This window comes from Argiope bruennichi, chromosome 6, assembly GCF_947563725.1.
Source record: "Argiope bruennichi chromosome 6, qqArgBrue1.1, whole genome shotgun sequence".
Lineage (NCBI taxonomy): Eukaryota > Metazoa > Arthropoda > Arachnida > Araneae > Araneidae > Argiope > Argiope bruennichi.
This window is the reverse complement of record NC_079156.1, coordinates 130841611-130866751: the sequence shown is the minus strand read 5'-3', so window position 1 is coordinate 130866751 and position 25141 is coordinate 130841611. Positions and strand designations below refer to the sequence as shown.

Genomic DNA, 25141 nt, shown 5'->3' with positions numbered 1-25141 from the left:
CAAAAATACGTCTAGATTGAAAGAGTTTGAGAATGTATAGACAAATTTCTTTCCAAAAAGTTTCGTTTCTGTTTCTTTCATTAATTTTTTTAAAATTTAAACATTTTGTTCATGTTCCTAAGAAAACAGAGATGAATTCTGATCAATATGAGGAAGTGTCACTTTTAAGAAGTTAAATTAATTTGCTAGCCATCTTTCTATCCAATCTTTCACTTGCATGTATCTTTAAACTATACTGATATGGTGAAACTCTTTTTCTTCATTAGCAAATTTAATAATAATCAGGGTTGCCACTCAAATCTGGAGGGGGGAAATTTTTTCCCCCCTGAACATATATTTAAGATGCCAGAAAATGCAAGATTAGTTAGCCAGTTAATACGAATAATGAGCCATTTATAATAAAATATGGTTTTAAAGGGTGAAAAAAGAAAGGAAGGGAAGCAATAATTTAACATTATTTGAAATAATACCATATTCAAAGGAGGTTCCTAATTGCACACAAAAGAAGTCAATTTCTCTTTATTTACAATCTAGTTAAAATTTATTTACGAAGAAGGGCCACTCACGTTCTTTAATTTAAGTCACAAAAAAATTTAGGATTCCAGTGAAATAAAATGCAATATATTTTTATCATGATACAAATTATTTAATGATTACTTAACAAAAAACATAACAAAGCAAGATCTTTTTATTTATTCATGTTTGCCAATTCATGTATTTCGACATGAATTTCTGCAGAATTTTTCAGACATCAGCTTCATTGAGCTAATCCTTAACAAATAAGATACAATATTTTTGCACAGCCTAACATACTTTTTCAGCTTCATATATGAAAATATTTCCGATATATCATTGAAAGCATTAAAGGAGGAATGTCATTCAACAAGTTTTAATGTCCATAAAAAAACAGCTTTAAATGAGCATTCTTGAACTAAAAAATTCGAAATCAGTACATTTTTGGACAATTAAATGTTTTCAGATATGACATTGTATCTTTTCCTGTATTCCTTTTAGATACTAATTCCGATATCAATGTTGACTCTTTTGAACTGGCAAGCAGTTTTGTATATTTTCCTCTTTTAGCATGATTGTAAGTGCCTTTTTCCCATATTACTTAGGCTTATTATCTTCTTACAAAGCAAACAATATGGATTTTGCGGAACTTCTCGAACCCATTCAGCAATATCAAGATTGTTTTTGTATCCATCCAATTCGTATTAAATACGGATTTTAAGCAGCTCACTATTTAAAAAAAAATTATCTTATCTACTTTGAATAAGTTCAAACTTTCTAAAATAATAAACAAACCATTCAATAAACTCAAATATGGCGTACTAAATACCACAGGGCTCCACAGATTGAATGTTCCTGGCAGAGAAATATATTCCATTCTTTCACACAGTTACAGAAGTCTCGCACATGCTCCTTAGCTGCAATTCAGGAATCTCACGGAAAAAGAACAATTGTCTTACAAATCGAAACTTGACTGATCAAAACAGAAAAATAGGGGGAGAGCAGAAAAGAGATGAGACAAAATCATAACAATCACAAAATCATGAATTGTATTGTATCACTTTTGGAAGCTATGACTATGATCTTTTATTCTTACAATCTTTCAAGATCAGCATTATTTTAGATGGGGGAAAAAATAACTAAGAAACTTAAAATTCCCTGTTTTTATGATAATTTTCACATCTTTCTAGTTTTATTAGACGATTTTTAAGTTTCCTGTGTTTCCCGGTGATGTGGCAACCCTAAATAATTGGAACTTTTAAGTATTGTGGAAAAAAGTAGCAGCATAAAGCAAAAATTTTTACAAGTAAAGTAAGAGTTTGAATTCTGACACAAGTATTCAAAAAATTCCAATATTTTAGAATTGCATTTAATAATTTTTAATTAAAACAAAAGTGCTTATAAGATGTTTAATCTACATTAATATATGAATACCTCAAAAATTCTTGCTGATTTCGACACAATTGTGTAGAAAGTTTAAATCAATAGTATATAAAATTGTAATGAAAAAGACAACAGATTATGCCTTTTGATTAATATATTTTAAGCATTGCTATCATTTTATCCCAATCACAATCAATTACAGAGTTCTATTTTTACACAAAGACATGCAGTTGTTAAAAATAAAGTTATATTACTTCAACTGAATCAGAACTAAGTGTTTTGCAGTAAAAAAAAAAAAAAAAAAAGTGAAATTCATACACTGATAACACAAATAAATGTAATAAACATTTTGCTTTCTCAATATAAAAAGAATATAAAAAAATTATATATGTATTTATATTAGAAGAGACAGTACATTAATGGGGAAGGGGGAAACCAGCATCTATGACATCTTTTCAATTGTATTAAACAAAAGTCTATACATTAATAGAATTTCATTTACAATGAGAAATTTCTCACTTTTTGTGTCCAAATTCAGTTATATATTTGATAGTAAGAAATCTTTTTTTTTTTTTTTTTTTTAAACTTTTTCTCCAATAACTCTTGGTTGTGCTATTAATAAATATTTTTTTGCAAAACTTATGAAGCATAGAAAAGTAAGAAGAATACAAAAGACATTTGCTGCCTCTGTACTAATATTATGATTTAGATTCACACTTCTAAAGAACTTTTAGTTGTCTATTTTAAATTAAATGTTAATATGAATGATAAAATAACAGCAAGTTATTATATTTCTGAAGAATATGATATGGGGAATAAAAAAAAAATCACTCTTTAACACTTCAGACACAAGTGTCAGTACAAATTTGGACACTAAATGAATGACATTTTTAATGGCAGCCAAAAAACATTCACTTTAATTCAATAAACCCACATTACAGTGTATTCAAAATGCACACATTATAAAACTGGTTATTCAATACACAAAAATTATACAGGTGGGTTGGACCAATATACATAAATAAATGACAGTAAATTCTTGCTATGTTTTATCTGATAAAAAGAAATCTGATCTGACAACTCAAAACATGTGACAAAACAAAATCCTAATATCAAGCAAATAAATATAGTTTGAAAGAAAATATTTTATGACATAGTTTTCACATCGCAGCATGTCTGTTGAAACCAGAACTGACGAGACTTTTCAAATCTGAACACTGATGCACAAAGTAAATGGTTTGAATGAAAATCATGGAATACAGTCAATGGATTTCCATTCATGCTTTGGAATTTCTTTAAAAAAAATTATTTTTTATGAGGCTGAATAATACTTAAAGATTCAGGCAAATACAACTACCATCAAATAAATCTTTACACACAAAATCAATTATTAGAATTTCCGCAGTCTTTAAAATAATATTTTTCTTCTTTCTCTTAAAAACAAATGAGTCACAAAGACAATGTATGACTTAGAATATATACATAATACATACATATATATAGATAGATATAAATGTGACTTTGCGTATAAATTAATTACTTTTAAACAATCCCAATATATAATAAGAAATAAAGTAAATATTGGCCCTATTAAAAGAATTACAAGAGTGATGATTTGGGATCCAGCCAATCGAAGTATTAGTTTTTCCCAGAAAAACATATACTGGTTTTCATGAGATCAACATAAAGGAGGCTTCTAAAGGTCTCGTAGAAAACATGCACTGCGACTGCTTTGGAAAGAATGTACAAAAACAAAGTCTTGAATCAGCAGCAACCACCTCCTTGACTGGCTCCCTGTCCACTCATTGGCATGTTAGGGTTAGTAGGAGAATGCTGGGGTCCAATCTTAATGCCATTTGCCTGCAGATAAGAGAAATTTAATTAAAAAAATTAATGACCAAGTAATTTTTTCAAATATTTACTCCTACTCTTTTAAAAGAAAGGAAATTTCAATTAAGGCAAAAGAGAAACAAAGAAGAAAAAAAAAAAAAAAAAAAAGGAAACATTTATAACATAAAATCAGTACCATTAAAAAAAATACACATAATAAATAATCATATATAAAACTACAAATCAAATTATTTACTAACAAAAAAAATTTTTAAAGGATGTAATAAATTTAAGAACTCTTAAAATTTCAATACATTTAAAAGCAAAAGCAATTCTAATAGCTTTTCAGTCCTTTCCTTAAATATTTGTTTTGACATCTCAATTAAGAAACTAGGGCAATCATTCTTCAGTAATTTAAAATAAAAAAATTATTTCATATTATTAAAGTTATATACTTAATAATTTAAAATTTTAATACATAATTTGATGCCCAATTTCAAAATTAATTTCTAGTCATTTTTTCATGCAATTCAAAAAGAAAATGTTTTGCAATAAACACAAATAAACAAAAAAAAAAAAAAAAAAGGATTGATTGAAATAAATATTAAGCATCTAAAAACACTTAAGTTACAATATGTAATATACCTCATTATTAATATCGAAAACTCCTTCTTGGATTTTTTCATAGATCTCCTTAGCTGTATTGATGAAAGCCTAAAAATAAAATACATACATTAACTAAAATATTTTTCATATGTATTTTTTTTAATGCAGCTTTTGTTGCAAGTTTTTGCTTTACTAATTTTTTATCCTTAAATCATAAATTCTCTTCCAATGCAAAATAAAAATTTGCAGCCTTTAATTAGAAGTGTTAATACATAATATATACATTCAGAACATAATACATTACAAAATGGTTTAAATTACATTTTAATTTTTTATATAGCAATTTCTTTGAAACTGAAAAACTATAAATGCCTTAATGAAGATTTTTTTGTTCCTTTTACACTGAGTACAAAAGGAATTTCTCTTTTTGCCTTAACTTTGCTGTAGTAACATATTAAGTTACACAGCAGAAGTTATTTTGAAAGATAAACTTAGCAAATGAATTATTAAAGTTTCCTTATTTTTCTACTCAAACATATTCAGTTCCACTGTCCAATTATACTAAATGCAATGATGAAAACAGTTTGAATTTCAGGGCAACAATGTTATCTATTGTTAGAAATTCAGCAATTTTTTTTTTTAAATACTGCCAGAATTCTTCATAAATTCCCAGGATATTAAATTGGTATCATTAAAAAGATAATTTTTTATATTTTAATATGGTGCTAAATTCATTTTTATGTAGCAATATTTTTAGAGATTATTACCAAAAAAAAAAAAAAAATGCCATAGTTAAAATTTAAAAAAAAATTGCTCCAAGGTCACATTCCCACACTTGAAAATATACATATGTAAAATTTTGGCAACTGTAGGTCAAATGATCAAGCCTGTATAATCTCAACGCAAAGACACTTTCATTTTTATTACCAGTATAGATAATTTTTATATCTTCAATGGTCCTAAAAGCAGTATTTTATGATACAACAATAATGATAGTTATTTAAAATCTGAATTTGTGAAATGATGTCTGTTATAAAAAAAGATGAAATATAAAGGTTCAAAAGTTCTAACAAACATACAAAAAAATGAGTAGTAAAAAACAACTCAACAAGTTCAGCTCTGGTTGGATATTGTTACAAACCTGTAATTTTGCTTCCCACCACAAATAGTGTTACCATAAGAAAGACCATTTTACATTCATCAGTATTGGATGCTGTCGGATGCCGAGCCAGTGATCCCAGAGCTTGGCGACCATTTGGACACAAAATGGATAATGCTTGAAACTTTGAGAATTTTGTCCATCTGTTTATTAGGAACCGAGATACACCTGATTGGTCTAGAAGATTGTAGGCCCTCCTCCCAGGAACTATAAAATTCCATGCATTCTCAGGCTGTGGTTGTGTCGTCGTGGGTAAATTGTAGTCGGAGTCGAAGACAAGTAACGAGTCTTCTAGAGGATAGCGAAGCAACAACGGAGCGCCAACATTGCTTGGAGCGAGTGCTGAACTATTGTGTGCCGAATTCTGTTGTCTACTGTGGAAGCAGCGTCGTATCTTTTGTGTAGTAGCCAGTCGTGAGAAGTAGTGAGTCGGCAGCTAAAGCAAGAAGAGACAGTGAGAAATTTAGCTCTTGGAGAGACCGTAGAGTGAAGTTCCGAGATTCCCCTCTCTTGCTGGATTCTGTCTGGGTGCTTTGTGTGCTGTGGACGATTACTACTTGTGGGCTACTGTCTGCTATAATGTGCTGCTGTGCGCTGTCCTGTGTTCATCTCGGGTGTAAATATTCGTCTTTCTTTACTCGTATCTTCGTGTAAATAATGTCGTTGTTATTTTCTACCGTTGCCTGCTGATTGTGTTCTCACAAGATACACCCATTATCAAAAGAACCCGGCGGTGAAGAAAATACGTAACAATATCTATTAGTCTGGATCAGACTATAATAACATATACAAAAATTCCAATCTGAAAAAGGCCAAAGAGAAATATTCCTGCAAGTGTATTATTTTTATACTAGAGTGCTCCATTCCTTTCTCACTAACACTCACCAACATCAGAAGAATTGCATAACAATATTTTCAGGTTTGCTAGGAAAACTTTGCTTGTTTTGCCCACAACAATGCAGATGCTGCATCCTAGCACAGTTATTGAAACAAATTAATAACTTGTAGTAGAACTTAAAATTAATTTGCTTATAATGCCTTAACTCAAATCAAAGTTGAATTAAATTCTTGTAAGCATTTAGAAAATGAACGGAATACCAAAGAAAATTATGAAACAGTAATATAAGGAGATAAAAGTTTTAAATTCTGAAAGCAAATTATTTAGATTTGAAGATAAAGAACTGATTGTGGACACCTTAAAGCAATTATAAAAAAAGGCCAATTTTGTGGATTATGTACATTCCATCCTAAAAATAAATTTTAAGTATTTCAAATTACATGAACAAATAACATTAATATTAAACTAATTATTAAAAACTAAATTACTATTTTTGGGTAGTATAAATATAATTTTTAGAAAGAAAAATATATAATTCAGAGATGTTTAAAAATCAAAATTAAATTTTCTTTTCTGTTTTATTGAATTGAAGATTAATTTGAAGATTTTTTCATAAAATTTAGTTGACTTAATGTTAATAATAAAATTTAAATAATCACTGAAGAGGCAAATATTAATAAGTACTTATTCAAATTAATTAACTGTAATGACTACATTTTATCATAAAAAGACACCATATTACAACACTATTTTTATCACAGTATTTTAAATTTATTGGGGCAATATTGATAGAGAATTCCAAATGATTAGCTATATCCCAAGTGATCTAATTAATTAATGATGCTTCTACAATTCGAAAACTTTGCTCTTTAAACTAAAATGTATATAATTTCATTCATTCAAATTGAATCATTCAATTAAATTTTTGCTGAGATACACATTTAAGTAAGACTATAGAAGAGAAAAGTACATAGTGAAAAATCACATGATTACATCTGTATTGTAACTAAATAAGGAGCTCCAGTTGCTGAATATGGAGTTTTTTGGGAACCACATAAAAATATTTATATAGATAATACATGCATAAAATCATTTTAATATAATCTGATTTTAACTTAGTTCTACTAAGTTAAAATCAAATTTTAGCAAAACCTGGTTCTGGGGTATTGCAGTCAGGCTCAAAATATTTTAAAATAGGAATCAAAGTCAGTCAAGTGGAAAATTTTATATATGATCAATAATTAAAATAACCTGAATAATTTTTTCTTCTTCATTAAATATTACAGAAAACAGTGCAATAATATTAAGAGACAATTTGATATAATAATATAAATTGAAAACTGAATTTTAAAAATAATTCAATTGAAATGAGGCAGTAACAGTGCATGAAAACAAACCCGCTGTAAAATATAGTTAGTAAAAACAATAGTTTTCATATATAGATATTGAAATAACACATCTTTTTTAATAATCAAATATATTTTGTATATAAACACTAATTTCTTCCTATGTACAAAAAGAGGCATTACCTCCTCCACATTGGCAGCAGTCTTAGCGGAGGTTTCCATGAAAATGAGCCCATGCTCACGAGCGAAGGCTTCACCTTCTTCTTTCTTCACTTCACGGCGCGATTCCAGATCACTGCAGAAGAAAATAAAAGCCATAAATTAATGTTCTTATTGCAAATGAGTTTATTTATATTAAAATCCCATTTTAAAGCAACACTAGGACTATTTTGGGATGGACCTCGTAATTATGAACCAAGGTCAGATGACGAGGACGACATCTGAACTGGCACTGCAAATGAGAGCATACTACTATGTAAATGTCTTTGCTAACAAGATAATTCTAAGTTCTTGAGATGTTAGTAGTGAACACACAAAAAAATTTTAATGCTAAAAATCTCAAAATAAACACAAAACACCCTTTTACCTATACTGAAAAGAAACTTTATTTTTTCCAAACAGATATACATTGAAGCAATTTAATTTTACTTGACCATATTTAAAAGAATTTATACACTTTTTTTAATGCAATATAAGAGGATTTTAAAATTTTGTTTCATTTATCAGTTAAATTTGTTAATAAGAAGTTTTCTTAGCATCAATTAAGAAGCAATTTCTATTCATCATGTATACAAAAAAAAAAAAAAAAAGGAACATCTAATTTTTTAAAAATATTTATAAGAATAAAAAATAATACCAAATAAAAAATTAATTATTAAAAACAAAAAAATAAACAAACATCTGCATGAATGCAATTTAACAAAATGACAGGAATAAAAACAATCAAATATATCAATTCCATCTGTTGTACAACGAACCTCTCTCCAAATTATTTTGAATTAGTTGCATTTTTTTTTAAAAAAATAACAGAAAACATCCATCATTAGAGTTGGTTATATTCAGCAGTAAGATAATTAAACAGGCTTTACAAACAAAAGAAAAATTACATCTTTACTAATAAATAAATTTTAACCCAATTTAAAAAAAAATTATAAAAAGTAAAAAAAAAAAAAAAAAAAAAAAAAAAGAACTGTTCATTGAGCAATGAATAATCACAAATATGAAGAAATTCATCAACCTTTTTGGGACTATATACAACAAAAGAATCAATATTTAAAAAGAATAATCTTCTTTGACATATCAAAAAGAAATAAAAGTAAAACAATCTGCTAAACAGTAGCAACTATCCATACAGACAAAATCTACACACTTTCATCAACAAATACAATAATGAATAAATAGAAATGTTGAAGTATTTAATGAATGGATACTTAAAAAAATATTCTGTATATTATATATATATATATATATATATATATATATATATATATATATATATATATATATATATATATATATATATATATATATATATATATATATATATATATATATATATATATATATATTAAGGCATTAATAATTTCAAGAAAAGAGACTATTAACTTTTAATACATGTAAAAAGCAAGAAATGAAAATCTTTTCAAGAAAAAGCATAACTTCATTCCTATTATTGTACTTATGGAAAAAGCTCAAAATTTATGTTTAATGAAATACTTCCAAAGCTCACAGCAACATTAATTGAATTTTAACTCATTTTCACTTGCATACACAAATATAAATATGGATGCAGAAAAAAATCAAAGATAATAAATAAAAGAAAATCGAAATAAAATATCTAGCCATTCATAAGATTTATGAAAACATCACTTCAGAATATTACCCTTAAGTTACAACAAATAGGTTGCTACATTAAAAAAAAAACTTTACCTTTTGTTCCCAATAAGCATGATAACCATATTGGAATTAGAATGTTGACGAGCATCTTCAAGCCAGGTAGTCAGATGATTGAAAGTGTCTCTCCTGTAAATTAGAAATCATTTGGAATTTAAATAAAAACCGTCATATTTACAAAGTTTTTTTCTTTCAATCTTTTAAAAGTAGTAGTCCAATTAAAATATTATCATGTATTTTTATAACAAATTTGTATAGTATAACACAAACAATAATAAAATATAGCTTGTTCAAACATATTTATTGTAATATGCTATTAAATTGATTATTGCATCCCATTTCTAACTATATCCCAAAAGTTTGTTGGGATGATTGTCCGAACCTATTTTTATTACATCATTTTCAAAAATCCCATTTCAATAGATATCTTTGTATTCCCGAGTCTTTCCATCAGTATTAAAACTTTACGGAATTAGAAAATATTCCTTATATAATTATATAAAAAGTAGTATACCGAGTCAAGTAGTTAATAAGAATATAATCTAATTCCAACTAAACTAAGACGAGGAAGCAAAAGATTCTTGTAATAAAGCAAAATCAGGAAAGCTTTGTATATGTTATGTAATATGGAATAAATATGTCAGATAAAATAAAGCACAATTTTTTTTCACCATAACTTTAAAAGGGCAATCAGTTTCTCATGTTTTTTAACCCTTTATTTACTGAAGATATTTTAAAGTACAGTTTAAATCTGGCTGATATCTTCACAACACAACTATTTTTTTCTAACGGTATTTGAAAGAACAAGAACATACTTCCAATAGAAAGTAGTAGTAGTAGTAAAGTAACAATAAGGTTAAAAATCCTTTATTATTAATTTATCCAATTAAATTATTTTAATTTAAAAAAAAAATTTTTTTCTTTCTTCCTCCTGGATTTATTCTGTACCTAAACTTAATAATGGTTTAAAAATAAATTCAAAAAACTGATGATAAAATAATTAGGTAAATAAAGGGTTAAGATATTTTTTGCTAAATTAATTAAAAAGAAAGTAAACATATTTTCATCATTTAGTATATACTTTTATGGATACAAGAAATGACAGAATATTAAAAGAGTAATTTAAAAATAAAATAATGCATACATAATTTAAATAACATTAAGTAAATATGAGTACAATTAATTTTATATAAAAATCAGCCAGCAAATATTGCAGAATGAAATGACATATAATTATATTGCAATAATAAAATTATATATCATTACATAACTTACATAATCATGCACCTAAAATCTTTTCTGTAGGCACCATTTACATCAAGCATTAAGGACTGCAATGTTTTCTGTTATTATTATTAAGAATGGGATTTTTTTAGTGATGTCACAGCCAAATGGCAAATATTTTTGTACATCATCGTACATGTAAACATTAAATATCTATGGCATTATTAATATACATCAGGCATGAGCATTAAATCAATCACGATCGACCGGTGGACATTTGGGGATAACTGCCTTTACTAAAATCTAAGATGCATATACTAAAAGAAACATATTTATGGAACACTAGCACTCCCCGCACAGCACTACCCATGCCATAGCATCTAAGAGGAAAATTTAGCTTTAAACTTAATGCCAGGTTTACACTTGGCTGGTTATAAGATGGTCAGTAGGTCCTGATGGGACAACAGCATGCCACTGTATTGTATTTTTTTCCTACTGCACATAGATTTGTAGAATTTGGTGAGGTTTTTTTTGGCTTGAAAAAATTAATCCCTTGTCATAAATTTTTGATGCGAGGTTGTGTGTGTGTGTTTTCATTTTATTTGCCATCTTTATTTCTATCGTTTTCCAAATTGAGCTATGTTGACTGTTTTTTTCATTTTACCATGGTTTTTTATGTATTTATCCATCATTTTAATATGATGTGCAGTGAAACAGAAAAATTAAGGGCACCAAAACTCAAGCATGGAATGCCCGAATCTATCTTATGAAATTGTGGCAAACATAAATCAGTCCCTTAAAATCGCAATTATAAAACTCCTTTTTTAACTTTGATATGATTCCAATATACTAAAACCTCCCCCAACAAATGCCCTACAAAATGGTACAAATATCTCCAATATCAGTTAAATATTTCTCTGTTTATTAAATTCTGTTTATCTCTTGAGGAAAATGAAGCTTTCCCCTTTCAAAATAATTTAAAAGCATGTAGTTCAGAATCTAAGAATAACTTCTGGAATATAATGCAAAATGTAAAGAATCCTAATTTTTTTAAAAAGTTGCATATCATTTAACATCGCTGTTTGACTCTACCTACCTGTGTGAACCTGCATTTTCAACAATGAATATAATTAAGACAACATATCGTTCCCATCTCATAAATGACCAGTTAATATTATAAACCGAGATATCCAAGATTGGCAGATAGTATGTAGCCTAAGTCTTCTACTAACTATAACTAAGAGAACTAACTTTAGATGAAAATGATTTATTTTTTAATGTAATTTTGAATTGTTTAAATTATTATTTGATATAATTTTATTTGTGGCTATTATTATTATGTTTGTATCTTGTTGTTATTATGTATGTAAGTACATATTCCACATTTATTACTAAGTTATAATAAATATTGTAGACCTACCCCACTAGGTGGACTGCAATACCTTGAAAAAATTAGAAATAGCCCATACCCTGGGAGAGTCAGCCCACCCTAGATTTACATCATACAAGTATGAATTGATTCCAAAGAAGTATTGAGATATTGTTATATAAGACTTTAAACCATTACTTTGTTCCAAGGGTAATACAAAATCTCTAATGAATGATAGTCAAAATAAATTATTACTTTCTAAACTTATATTAGAAATATGTTCCAAGAAGAAATATAACAACTGCTAATAAACTTTATCATAATTTGAGATTTTACAGCTAAAAAACACATTGGATTCATAGTATTTAATAGTTAAATTTAAAAATTCAAACCAATTATTACTTGTATTCATAAATTTTTTTATAATAAGGCATTTAAAAAGTTTACCTAGTGATGTCATAAACCAACAAAGCCCCGGCAGCTCCTCTGTAGTAGGATCTCGTTATAGAACGGAATGCCTCCTGTCCTGCCTAAATAAAAAAAATGTAACATATTTACATCATTTCTGTCATTCAAACCTTTAATGTACTGTAAAATAAAATTTAGAGACTTATTAAGTACTGTTAATTATTTGGATACATTTTAAATTATCAGGAAGAAAAATACTCATATATAAATTTGATATAATAAAAGATTAAAGATAATATTGTGATTTCATAGAAAACATATTTCCATTTGTTATTGTAATAAATCGTTTTTTTTTAAGTCAGAATTAAAAAAATATGAATAATTCATTAAAACCCACCCTTAATAAACAATATTTTCTAATGCAGACTAGAAAAATTAATCTTAAAATTAATTTTTTTATTTTTAAACTTTAAATTAAGGTTTTTAAGAATTAAATCTTAAAATAAAATGTTTAAAAATATTAAAGAATTAAGGGGAAAAAAAAAAAAAAAAGGAGAAATACAGATATGAAATGTAAAGTGCAAAAGTCAAACTGAAAAGCTTCAATTTTAATTTACCACAAATCAAAATATTATTTTTTAAAAAGTAAGCAAAAGTATTCAACAACTAGCTTATTAATTAAATGTCAAAAACAACTTATAATTATATTGTAAAGTATAGTTCAATATCATAAATAAATTACACACATATAGTAATAAATTGTATTCATATGAAAAAAAAGAGGGTTTTGTAATAATTATATTTTTTCCATAAAAACGTAATCTAATTATTAAAATAGTAATATTACAGAGAGTTTCAGATCATAGAAATCTTTGCTTTCCCAAGCAAATATTATACATTACCAATGAAAAAATGTAGGTAATGTAGCCTGATATTAAAATAAGTTAAGGTTAACTAAAAAAGAAAGTGGCTGTAATTTAAAAAAAAATAATTAAGGGATAATTAAGTCCTGGGATTAAGCAAATGTTAACTTCTGTAATTTTGATAAATCACTTCAGTCAACAATATTAATATTAAAATGCAAATGCATTTAAACAACAATATGAAACTTAATACTAAATAACCCTGCTTAAAGGAAAGTTTAAAACAGTATTCTGTTAAGAAATCTTAATCACACACTATATATTAGTCTGCTGAAGGGCTTCTATAAGAAACTAAAAAGGCAAAGTTTTATAATAGTACATTGTAATATTTTCACCCTATATAAAAAAGGAGAAATTGAAGACTGAAGTTAAATGAAAAAAAAAAAAAAAATGCTTAACAATCTAATAAAAAAAAATTTCACTTAACAATGGTGATCTAAGAATAGAAAGTGTCAGCAAATAATTTTTTATTAATAATAGAGTAAGATTATTTACAGATTCAAATAAACTTTTTAAAAAAGCAGAGATTTTAATAAACCACTCCATAAAACTTAGAATTTTGGTTTATGCTTTCTGCTGTAAACAGAAAATTTATTGCAACCATTTTCTTTCACACTACATTTTCAGAGAAATTTTCAATGATATACCCATTTTTTTTTAAACAACAGTAAAAAAGAGCATATTCCATTACATATCATGGACAAAATCAATCCATGAACATATTATATATGACACAGTGGCAGTTCAATTTTATTTTTGGATCAGGTGCACAGTGTGCAGGAAGAAAAAAAGAACATAATATCTATACTAATAATAAAGCTCAATGTGTGTGTGTGTGTGTGTGTGTATTGGCACTCTATAGGCCAGATCATTTCTAAATAAACTACCAAATTTGGCATGTGTATATTTTGATGGCCGAAAATGTGCATCTCGGAGAATTTTTTTTTAAATAAAAAGTTTTTTTTTTTAAAAAAACCTAAAAATTTTAAATAAGAATTTCAATTTATTAAAATTCAAGTGAAATTTCAGCATTTTTTTTGGTATAACTTCTGAAAATATTACAGCACGAAACTGATTTTTACATCTTAATTTACAAATGGTCTAAATGAAGTAAATAATTATATTTTATGCAACTTGAGTCAATGAATGCCCAGATGAGTTATGAATGCTTAATTTTTACACAAATCTGCTGCCATTTGAATCATATTTAACAAAATGTTCTTGAGACACTAATATTTTAAACGAAAATAGTTACATTCCAATCAACTAAATCAGTCACTAAAATCAACTGATTTATGAAAATTTGAATATCCATATTCAATAAAAATGAGCAATTTTAGACTACTTCATTGGCCATCAAAAGATGATACCCCACCAGTGTCTAAGGTTTCTCAAGATCGATTGTCCTAGGATTACGAAATATTGATTGTTTTAAATTATTCTATTCCAAATTTCATAAATAAATAAGATTTGACAACAGAAGATAGATAGATTCTTTTATTTATTTGAATGTTGAATTGTCAAGAATATTTCACAGAATATGATTCCTTACGAACAACGGATTGTATAAAATTTAGACTTCATAACTTTTTAGTATACTTTTAGACCAATACAAAATAAAATATTCTTACTCATGCCACTCATAGCTCTTTGAAAGTAAAACTAAAAACTGAATTTTATGATGAATCTGAGAAATTTTAGTTGAATAATTCTTGAGATATTACATAAGTTATGAAAATTATTCCGTAGTACACATTAGACTTAAATGCTGAAAAACTCTATTCTCAGTACTCATATATTTTTTTAATGCTTGATTTCAGTAAAAAATGTTTTTTTTTTTTTTTTTGGTAATATTAATGGCAATTTAATATTTCCACTTCAATTTAAAGTTGAAATTTTCCAGGCATTGACAGAAAATTAGAGAAATACACAGTACATTATGGTTTAAGGCCTTTATAATAGTATGAGTAAATTATATATCAAAATTTGAAGCTTAAAAAATTTTGATGAAGAAGCTATTAAAAGACAGGTTACATTAAATATTTAATTGAAAATTTTAATGAACTTTAAGATTGGCGAACTGGCTGGTCCCCAAAGGGGCTGTAAAACAATCAAGTGCAACATGTTATTATATATTTAGTTGCCATGTGATTGAAAATCACATGAATAGACCAACGTTGAAAATTGTTTTGGCTCACCTAAAAACAAATTTGTACTTAAATCACTCACTGTAAAACAAAGAATTTAAAGCAAAGTTTGAATATATTTTACAAGCTTTTTGACCATTGATTATAATTATTCTTAATTCACCATTTAATGTTGACTTTATAAAATGCATTTAAAGTAAAATAAGCAAATGCATATTGAATCAAAGATGAAATGGTAATGCAGAATTCAAAAAGGTATTTAATAAATTCAAACTTTCAAGAACTTGCAACATCAGAAACTAATTTATGAAGTAAGAAGCATTCCCCACTCATGTTTCTCAAATATTAATACAATATATGCATTTTGTGTTTCATAGTAATATATTAATTGGTTTTGTGTTTCATAAGAATAGAAGAAAATCAAACACAGATTTCAAATGTCTTCCTTTCCAACTATCGAGTCCAAAATTTGATACAGGTCAACAATTTCAGTGATAAAGATAATATATCAAATTTTACTTGTCTAAATTTTTGTATTTCCAAATTATTGTTTTGTAATGTAATAGTTGTAAAAAATGTAGAGAATGTCAACTCTTGACAGACTTATTCCAAAATCTGATACAGTTTTAATGACTAAATTTCATGACATATTTCATTTATCTAGTTATTTGTGTTATCAAATTATTATATACTATATTATAAGCTATTACCTAGTAGGTGAGGTAAGTGATTGTAAATCTATTTACCTCATATTAACAATATTTTGCACAAGACTATAATATATACTATGAATTTCAAATATATCCAAATCCGCCAACTGCTACATTTAAACATCTTCCTTAATTCTTTTCATTCCAGTCAAGGACGGTGAAGCAGTAATGCAATGTGCATTGCTAGGAATTGATCGTTTAATTTATCTTCATTTTACTTGAGTAGCTTGTTTGAGTAGCTTAATATAAACAAACATAATAGATGTATGCATAAAAAATATTACATTAGATGCAGAAAACAGTATATGGCTGATGATTTACAAGCCCATTTGAACCCAGCCTCGGTTTCTGGCTGCCACTAGCACTCAGAAGTCGCGTCGCGTTGTCTTAACATGTCTGAAAAGTAATTCTTTCTTCATAAATCAACTACATCCCCTCCCCTTTTATAGGTATCACTGCAATCATTGCCTAAAAATGGCGTCAGCCGCAGCTCAGCCAGCCACATGGAAACAAACCTGTATACTTTCAGTATGTGTAAACACTATTATTGTTCAGAACACTATTTTAATTCTTAATCATGGTGGGGCCCCCCTCAGTTGCAGGGCTTGGGTGCATAGTACCCACCACACACCCCAGATGACCGTCCCTGATTACACATAAAAGTTAGAAATTATACAATTAAATTCTATGCAGCAATAATCTCATGTCTTAATCACAAAAATCTGTATTCATAGCAAGAGCATTTATGGTTTAAAAATATTTTTATACTCGCACATTAGTAAATGTCTATACATATTTTAAAATATTTTCAATCAAGATTTTTTATATTATGAAAAATTCCCGAGAGTAATATATTAAATTTATAAAATAATTTTTTTATAGGAAGAATTTCTTACAGTATCCCAGATCTGTAGCTTGATCTGCTTTCCATCAATAGTAATCATACGGGCACCAAACTCAACACCTACAATGAAAGATTTGTTTTAGTTCATAATTTCAAACATTCATACCACAACTGAAGATACTAAATAAGTTATTGAAACAAACGGAATACATCATTATTTCATTCCAAAGAATTTTGTTCCATACTAATCAATTCCAATAACTGAAAATTGATTGTAATTAATTGCATTTCTTTTGATTAAAGGATTAAAATCACAATTTAAACATAAAATTTGATTTTTTAAATACTATTTTAATAAAAACAAAAATCTTTTATTTTATATCTGAATCAAAGAAAAAAGTGTAATTCCACATTATATCATTTCTACAACAAACTTTTAAAAAATTTAAAGACATATTTAAGAGTTTTTAAATCTATTTATCTTTATTTATGTAAATTATAAAATTCCACAACTAAACTAATATCATTCATTTCTTTATCACTCAAGTTTGCTTAATGACACATGACATATACGCATACAAAAAAAAAAAAAAAAAAAAAAAAAAAACATTTTAATAACTTGCAGTATAATTGTTAAAACACAAACAAAATTTATTATTTACTATTCTTCTGTTTTTTTAAACCACTCTTTGTTATTGGTAATTTTGGCCTGTATAAAATAGATCAATTTCTACTGGGGAAAGAAAAGAAAGAAAGAAACTGAAATAAAGTTTTTACCAATAGTAAGATCATGTACAGGCTGAAATCTCTTGTCTGTAAACTGAAGCAAAAGGCAAGATTTCCCAACACCTAAAAAATAAATTGGAGAATTTTTTAGTAATTTCAATAAGCATTTTATTTCCAATATTAATAAAAAAGCAAAGAATGTATTAAATGAAACTTTTTAAAAAATCAAAATATACAATACAAATGAATCTAAGATGGAACTACAATCAAACTCTGAAGATAAAAAAAGTTTGCTATCTTTCTAAATATAAATACTCACTGCATTTTAAACTATTTCTCTTTCTTTCTCGTTCCAAATGCATTATCAATCTAGATTCTTAAATGGGAATATATATATATATATAAAATAACCATCTCCATGCTAGTTGCTTATAATCTTTCTTTACACACCATAAATTAGAAAAACAAAAATGATCTAATATTAGTATTCAAATATGAGAGATCCTAAATTGGTTCCAAATGCATGTTAAAAGTTTAGATCTCTAACATATGTCTTTGATCAAAAAATAAAAATGCACACTTACCTAACATTTATTATAGCATCTTTTTAAAATTATATAAAAAAAATTATTTTTTTAAGAACAGTATGCATAAGGCTTCCCTATCAGAAATTAAATCTGCCATGCTTTAATTTGATAATTTATTTTTTATAGGGAATGAGCCCAAATTCTTTCTGAAAATATCACCATATATTAAATGAAATGGTATGAAGTGTAATAAAATAATAATTTATAACTTTAAATTCCTTTATAAAAACAAATTGGAGCTTTTCCAATTTATAGTGCCTCTGACAGATACATGAAAATAGAGAATAACTTTATTATTTATGAATGTGATGGTGTGGCAATGATTGGGTCCTAGATAATAAAAATAGAACAAGCAAATATATAATGCTGATTAGATTATTGCAATATAAAGCGAATAAAAACATTTCGGAAAAACATGTCTGATAAGCAAGAAAAACAAGTATTTTATGAAATAAATTCCTAATATCAACCATGCAATTTCATAACTTACAATAATATAATACATTTTTTAATAATTATATAATATTATTGTTTTATTTTAATGATGTTGCTTAATTATTACAATAATATTACATAATTTTTAATCAAACATAAATAAGCTAACTGTTAATTAATAATACTAAGGCTCAAATTACAAATTAATGTTTCATATGTGAAATAAAATATTTTCAATAATAAGATATCTATTATGATCTAATAATATCTTAGACTTCTGCTTTATAATTACAATGAAATTTCTGTTTTAATACAGCTATTTTTATCTTAAACATTTTATAATAATAATTATTTATGTATGAATTTTAGAACGATATCCCTGTTTCATATTTCTAACAATGCAGAAAAATTAGTGAAATAAATCAGTCAATTTAGAGTTGAAATGTTTATTACTTTGTTAATATATTTATTGAGTATTTTTGTTAATCTTATATTTATGTTTTTTATTAAGCTTGAATACATATTACTAAAGAATAAAATAAAACTTTATTTTTAATATTAGCAATGCAAATAATAATAATTTGCTTCACATAAAAAGACAAGAAAACAAGAATAAAAATATGCAACTCAACTCATATTTTTATAAATAAAAAGAAATTTAATCATGAAAAAAAAATCAATTTTAGGTTTTTGTGCTTTTTCCTGTGTCAGAAAAAAACTTTTAAAATTATGTTGCATATGTCAGAAAAATAATTTAAGCATGGAATAAGCTAAATACATAAAATTCCATATCAGGTTTCATTAAAAATTTTACAATGGTAAAATTTTTTTATGAAATTAATAAGCGAGTAGTTTATTTGATTATGAATATAACTCAAAAGCTAGACAAGCAAAATACGATCACACTCTTATAATCAAAATTAAAGACATACATAGTAAATTTCATATTTGGCAAAAAATAAATTGTCTATCTATATGAATGAAATACAGAATATTAGTTAAACATAACTGTAGATCTAAATTAAATTTTTGGCAAAAATTTGTCAACGAGAAGATTAATTTTCCAAAATATGTATTTAACTCTTCCTCTAAACATTAAAATTAAATTCAAAAATACATTACACTGTAGAAGAGTGCGTGTGCGTGTGTGTATATATATATATATAAATATGGTGCTGTCCAGAATTTACAGAAAGGCAGACAGTTTAAAAAATGTAACATGTATTTAGTTTAACAGAAAATATTAGTTGATTTTAATCCAGGTTTAAAAGGAAGTTTTCTACAGCACAAAATTTTTTGATAGATGCTCAAAAGTTATACTCCGAATCTTATATTTTCTTTATGCAGAATTATTTTAACTATATTTCATACTGATGTTCCATTAGGAGTACATATTTTGGCCAATGTATTGAAAAGAAAAAGAAAAAAATCATGATTTTGACATTGTACTCCCTGGTAGTATATACCATTAAAAATATAAAGGTTGGTAAATGGTATTTCCGCACTTTTAAATAATTGAAACATCACTTAAATTGACATAGTTCTTTCAATCTCATTTTAAAATCCTATTCTGATTAACAAATAATAAGAAACACCGTAACGCACAGGACTATGTATTTGTAAATGAATAAATAGAGGTTCCAGAGAAAACATAATTGCAATCTCATTGCTTTTACATTGCATCAAACATCAGTTTCATAACATTGAAGTTATCAATTTCTTCAGATAACATTTCCAAATAGTTTAGTGCGAACTTAATCAAATTAAAAACTGCTTTTTAAATATTATACGGCTAGTATAAGCAAGAGTCGCTAATGATCTAGTAAATTCCTTAACACTGTTTAAAGAAAATAAATTGTTTATATTCTTTTCATTAGGTATAGAGACAAATTTTGAAAAGAATGGACACGCATGACGTACATTATTAGTCACATATGTCAGATCGATGAATCATATATTGAATTATTTTCAACTTTTGGAATAAAATAAATGATTACCCGTATCTCCAATAATAATGTATTTGAAGAGGTAAGCGTAAGACATAGTGATGGTCCTCTTTTTCAAACAAGGAAAACAAGTTGACTGTGATTACAAATATCCACCACAAAAACCATCAACAAGAACGACAGCTCCCTGTTTCGGTTGCCACATTACTTTCATTATTGATTTTCTGCGCAACAGGAGTCGTCTAGCACGTGACCTATATTTTAAGAAATTTTTTTTTATCTTGACAGATTTAATAAAATTTTTCAAAATTTATATTAAATAAAATTTTGCAATTAATTGGTATAGCATATTTAACACTGATTAGCAGGATATATCTGAAGACAGTACATAAGTTTTGACGCGATATGGAACCTGTCTCCATACCTCAGTCTATTCTCGCACATTTTTTTTAGAATGTTAGAATAACTATAATAAACCAATTTTACAGAAAAGCATTGTTTCAAAATCATTTTTGGTTGCTTTTAGTTATGTTGTAATTTAATGTCACACTTGAGCTAAGAAGTCAGTTTCAGGGGCCTTTTTCAAACTAGATCATGAAGAAGGGGAAAAAAAGGTTTATATTCGCTTTCTTTTCGAAATAAGATCATGTATATTCTGAAATATTACTCCTTTTATTTTAATTAATCTAATGACAGCATTTTTTTTTTGTAATTTAAATTGCGAGTTCTTTTTTATGAAGATTTACGTAGCTGGCAGTGAGATACTTGCCCCCTCCTCAAAATTAAAAAAACTGAAATCAGAAGTATGTGCATCATTGTATCACTTTTTCTCAACTCTCTAACACGTCAAGAAATTGACGCCGTAACGTCGTTCAAATGTAATAACCTGATCTGCCTTAATGAATGTGTGACCTGAATAACCGCTCCGCCACGACAATTAAAACAAGAACTATCGTGAATACGATAATAACTCCTATTATGCCATGACTCATGTATCCCAAACTCACATAAGAATTGCCTCTCTTCATAGGAGTAGGGGTAATTTAACACCATATCATAATTAAGTCCACTATGGAAGCAATGACCTATTGACTTAAACAGCAATTTTTCATTCCCATATCTGAGGAATGAAAAATTTCTCAGATATGGGAATCTCAGATAATTTCTATTATCTTATTTCTCAGATAATTTCTATTTATTACATGGGATGATCATCAAATGTAATAAATAGAAATGGCAAGAAAAAAATTGATTATCATGGTAGTTAAAAGGATACTTTTTAGGTTAATTTCAACAGGTTTTACTATTCACAACTCTTCGAGAGCGACATGTTTACAAATCATGCTATTATGATGCAAATAAAACTAACGTTATCCGCATAAGTTCAGACGGAAAATAATGATGGTCTTTTTCTCTTTTAAACGTTGAAAATATTTCAGAATGTATGTATTTTACATAGTATGTAATAAGGAATAAATAATTTAGTTCACACTTGAAGAAGCTTTTTATCATTGCAAACAAAATGTTCGAAGTGTTCTATTGCAAACCAGATACTCTTATTGGGATTATTTTCAAAGGGAGTAGGAAAACTTTTTTTCCTCTTTGCAAATCGACATTTTTAAAATCATATTTAGCAAAATAATGTTTACCGTGACGTTAGTCAGTGAAGAAATATGAAATACTCATTTGTAAGTATGAACTTAAAATATGTTTTTTTATTATTGTTATTAAAAATGAATTTATTGTTTGCTTTGCTTAAAAATATTGCAAAAAATACATAGCCACTCAATCATGTATTTGGAATGCTATGAAAATCGAAGATGTCATCATAAAATCTAATTATTTAACTAAAATATGATTTGAAACTTTCTTACATATAACTTATCCTTTTTTTGTTTTCGTCAAGCAGTGTACTGAGACAAGTATTTTATAATAAATATTCTAGTTGATACGTCAGCTTTGCTAGGGATTCAAATCCTTTCATGTATAATATTTTTAACATAAAAATTACTTTTGCATAAATATTGTATACATTACAATATACTAACTTTTATACATCATAATATACTAACTTTTATACATCATAATATACTATACTTTTATTTTCTAAAATCTTTATCATCTGCTTTAAATTAACATCAGAATATAAATTGAAGCAGACATTTTTAAAAGTCATTGATAGCTAATTTTGTCCATAAGCTAATATTTGTTATATTTAATACTATATCTTGTTCACAAATGCGGAAGTACAAGATAAGACTGTCTTTGTTGGAGAGATTGAGGTTAGTTTTAAACATGGGTAGAACTAATAAAAAACATAGAACTAATAAAAACATTATAAAAAATCGTATTACAAAAAAAAAAGAATTAAAAAAAAAGAGTAGTTCAAAGTGTAAGATCAAAAAAATGTTTGTCGATTTCTAATTAATTGAATAATTAATTAATTTTAGCAACTGAAATTTTGGAGGCTACAATACTACACAATTTGCGAGAAGGTTAAAAAAAAAAGAATCTGTGCAATATACAATGCAGAATAATCAGTGACGATTTTAAGGTGGGGAAAAAAAATCTTTCAAATGCTGATAAATACCATTTTCAGTGAAGCCTCAATCAAATCAGTGGGAATGGTCTTCCTAAAACTTTCTAGCGCACTTTGTAATAAAAGTAGCGACCTCATAAATCTTCGGATTTCGCATTTTGAACTTCGGAGAAAACCATGAGTTCTCAGATTTTTATTTTCACTCACGAGAATCAAGCGCTTCGTGGTATATCAAAGAAAATCGACATTGGATGACATTTTCGAACAATATTTAAAAAGCCCAATCCTCAGCGTGAATATAGTCCTTTTACTGAGCTTAGAATGCGATCTCTATTGATTAATTGTTGATATGCGGACAGATGTTGACATGCCCAAATACCGGAAAATGGAGTATACGTTTTGAATGCCTTTTTGTTCTTGGCCGTTTGAAACCAAAATTTGCCACAGAATTATAAACTGTGTCACAAAATCACATGCAAAACCTGATATATTTCAGTTGTAGCGTTTTTGAATAATAGCGTTTCCCTGCATGCAAAAGCACAGACCAAAGAGAAAGCGAATTCTATTACGGATTTCTTTCTAAATTTAATACGATTTATTTTTAAACATTTGGCATATACCAAATTTAATCGTTTTACCTGGCTCTTATCGTTTTCTGATATAGTATTCACTTGGACTTGAAAAGAAAATTTTTTTCTTATTAATTTTCGTTTAAAATTTATTGAAGATGTATAAATTTGGTGTTAAGTTCACGTACCAATTTTCTCTAACTTCAAGCGTTTTTGAATTATCGAATTTACAGACAGATCGAGCGACAGACAATCTTAATTCCAAAAGTGGGTTTTTCTGAATTACGTTAGGGAAATCTTAAACATGGAGAATCAGCAAAATTGTGAATTCGAATTTTCGGATAATTACAGTAATTTCCCTTTGTATGCGAGGGATTGGATATAAATAGACAATCTTAAAATTTCCCTTTATAAGCTTAATGCATTTTTTATTAATTTCATGATGATTAAAATAACAGTTATTGAGAAAATAGGGTGGCATATTCAATGCTGTTCTCATTGTTTGATCAGTATTATATCCAAAGTCATTTCAAAATAGTTCTCGTCTAGTATCAAAACGAGATATTAATTTAACGCGGAACAACTTCAAAAACCTTTTCTGATTGTTATGCCATCTTAAAATTTAAAATATTCTCGATTCAATTAATTAATTGGATTCACTTTCAGAGCTTCATTTATTCAAATTTCAAATTATTTTTAATTTGTAGTTTCAAAATGCAATAAAATTTTGAAAAATCAAAGGTATTGCACTGAAATTGGATAAATTCTGAAAAGAACGATAGCAGAGGCATATATGAGGGATTTAAAATAAGCCCGTAAAGATGTCAAAAAATATCATACCTTTTTGTTTTTCTTATACACAAACATATGTATATAACATTCCACGATTATAAAAATAGATAATCCTGTTCTTGTTGTTACTTATGGTACTTGCCATAGACAAGTCCGGTGACGAAGTCAGCGATTTAAGCCTAGTTTGTTCAGTAGCTTCTGAAGGTAAAGGCTCCTGAGCAGCCGAATCTGACTTCCAGCTCATATGAAGATGATACTCACACACTCGCTTGCACAACCCTCTTTTTATGGGGGGGAGGGGGGGCTTTTTCACACACCTCACAGATAAAACACAGGATAAAGAACAACCATGCC

The 25141-nt window shown here is 27.1% G+C and overlaps 1 protein-coding gene across 1 annotated transcript; it reads right to left on the bottom strand.

The window, feature by feature from the left end:
• Positions 1-1077: 1077 nt before the first annotated feature.
• On the bottom strand, positions 1078-21101 carry LOC129971256 (ras-related protein Rab-2). The gene is made up of 8 exons (XM_056084851.1): positions 20939-21101; positions 17971-18042; positions 17246-17313; positions 12609-12691; positions 9605-9697; positions 7859-7970; positions 4372-4440; positions 1078-3756 (listed from the first exon to the last, which is right to left on the bottom strand). Exons 1-8 carry the CDS (start codon positions 20982-20984, stop codon positions 3661-3663), a joined length of 639 nt encoding a protein of 212 aa, XP_055940826.1. The 5' UTR covers positions 20985-21101; the 3' UTR covers positions 1078-3660.
• Positions 21102-25141: the final 4040 nt, after the last annotated feature.

Bases quoted from the DNA above. Each gene is read 5' to 3' on its own strand.
- LOC129971256 (XM_056084851.1), bottom strand. From the start codon at position 20,984: ATGTCTTACGCTTACCTCTTCAAATACATTATTATTGGAGATACGG. The intron at 17,314-17,970 runs GTAAAAACTTTA...CTTTCATTGTAG, and splicing joins TGTACATGATCTTACTATTG to GTGTTGAGTTTGGTGCCCGT. The intron at 12,692-17,245 runs GTAAGAAATTCT...TTTTTTATTTAG, and splicing joins AGCTACAGATCTGGGATACT to GCAGGACAGGAGGCATTCCG.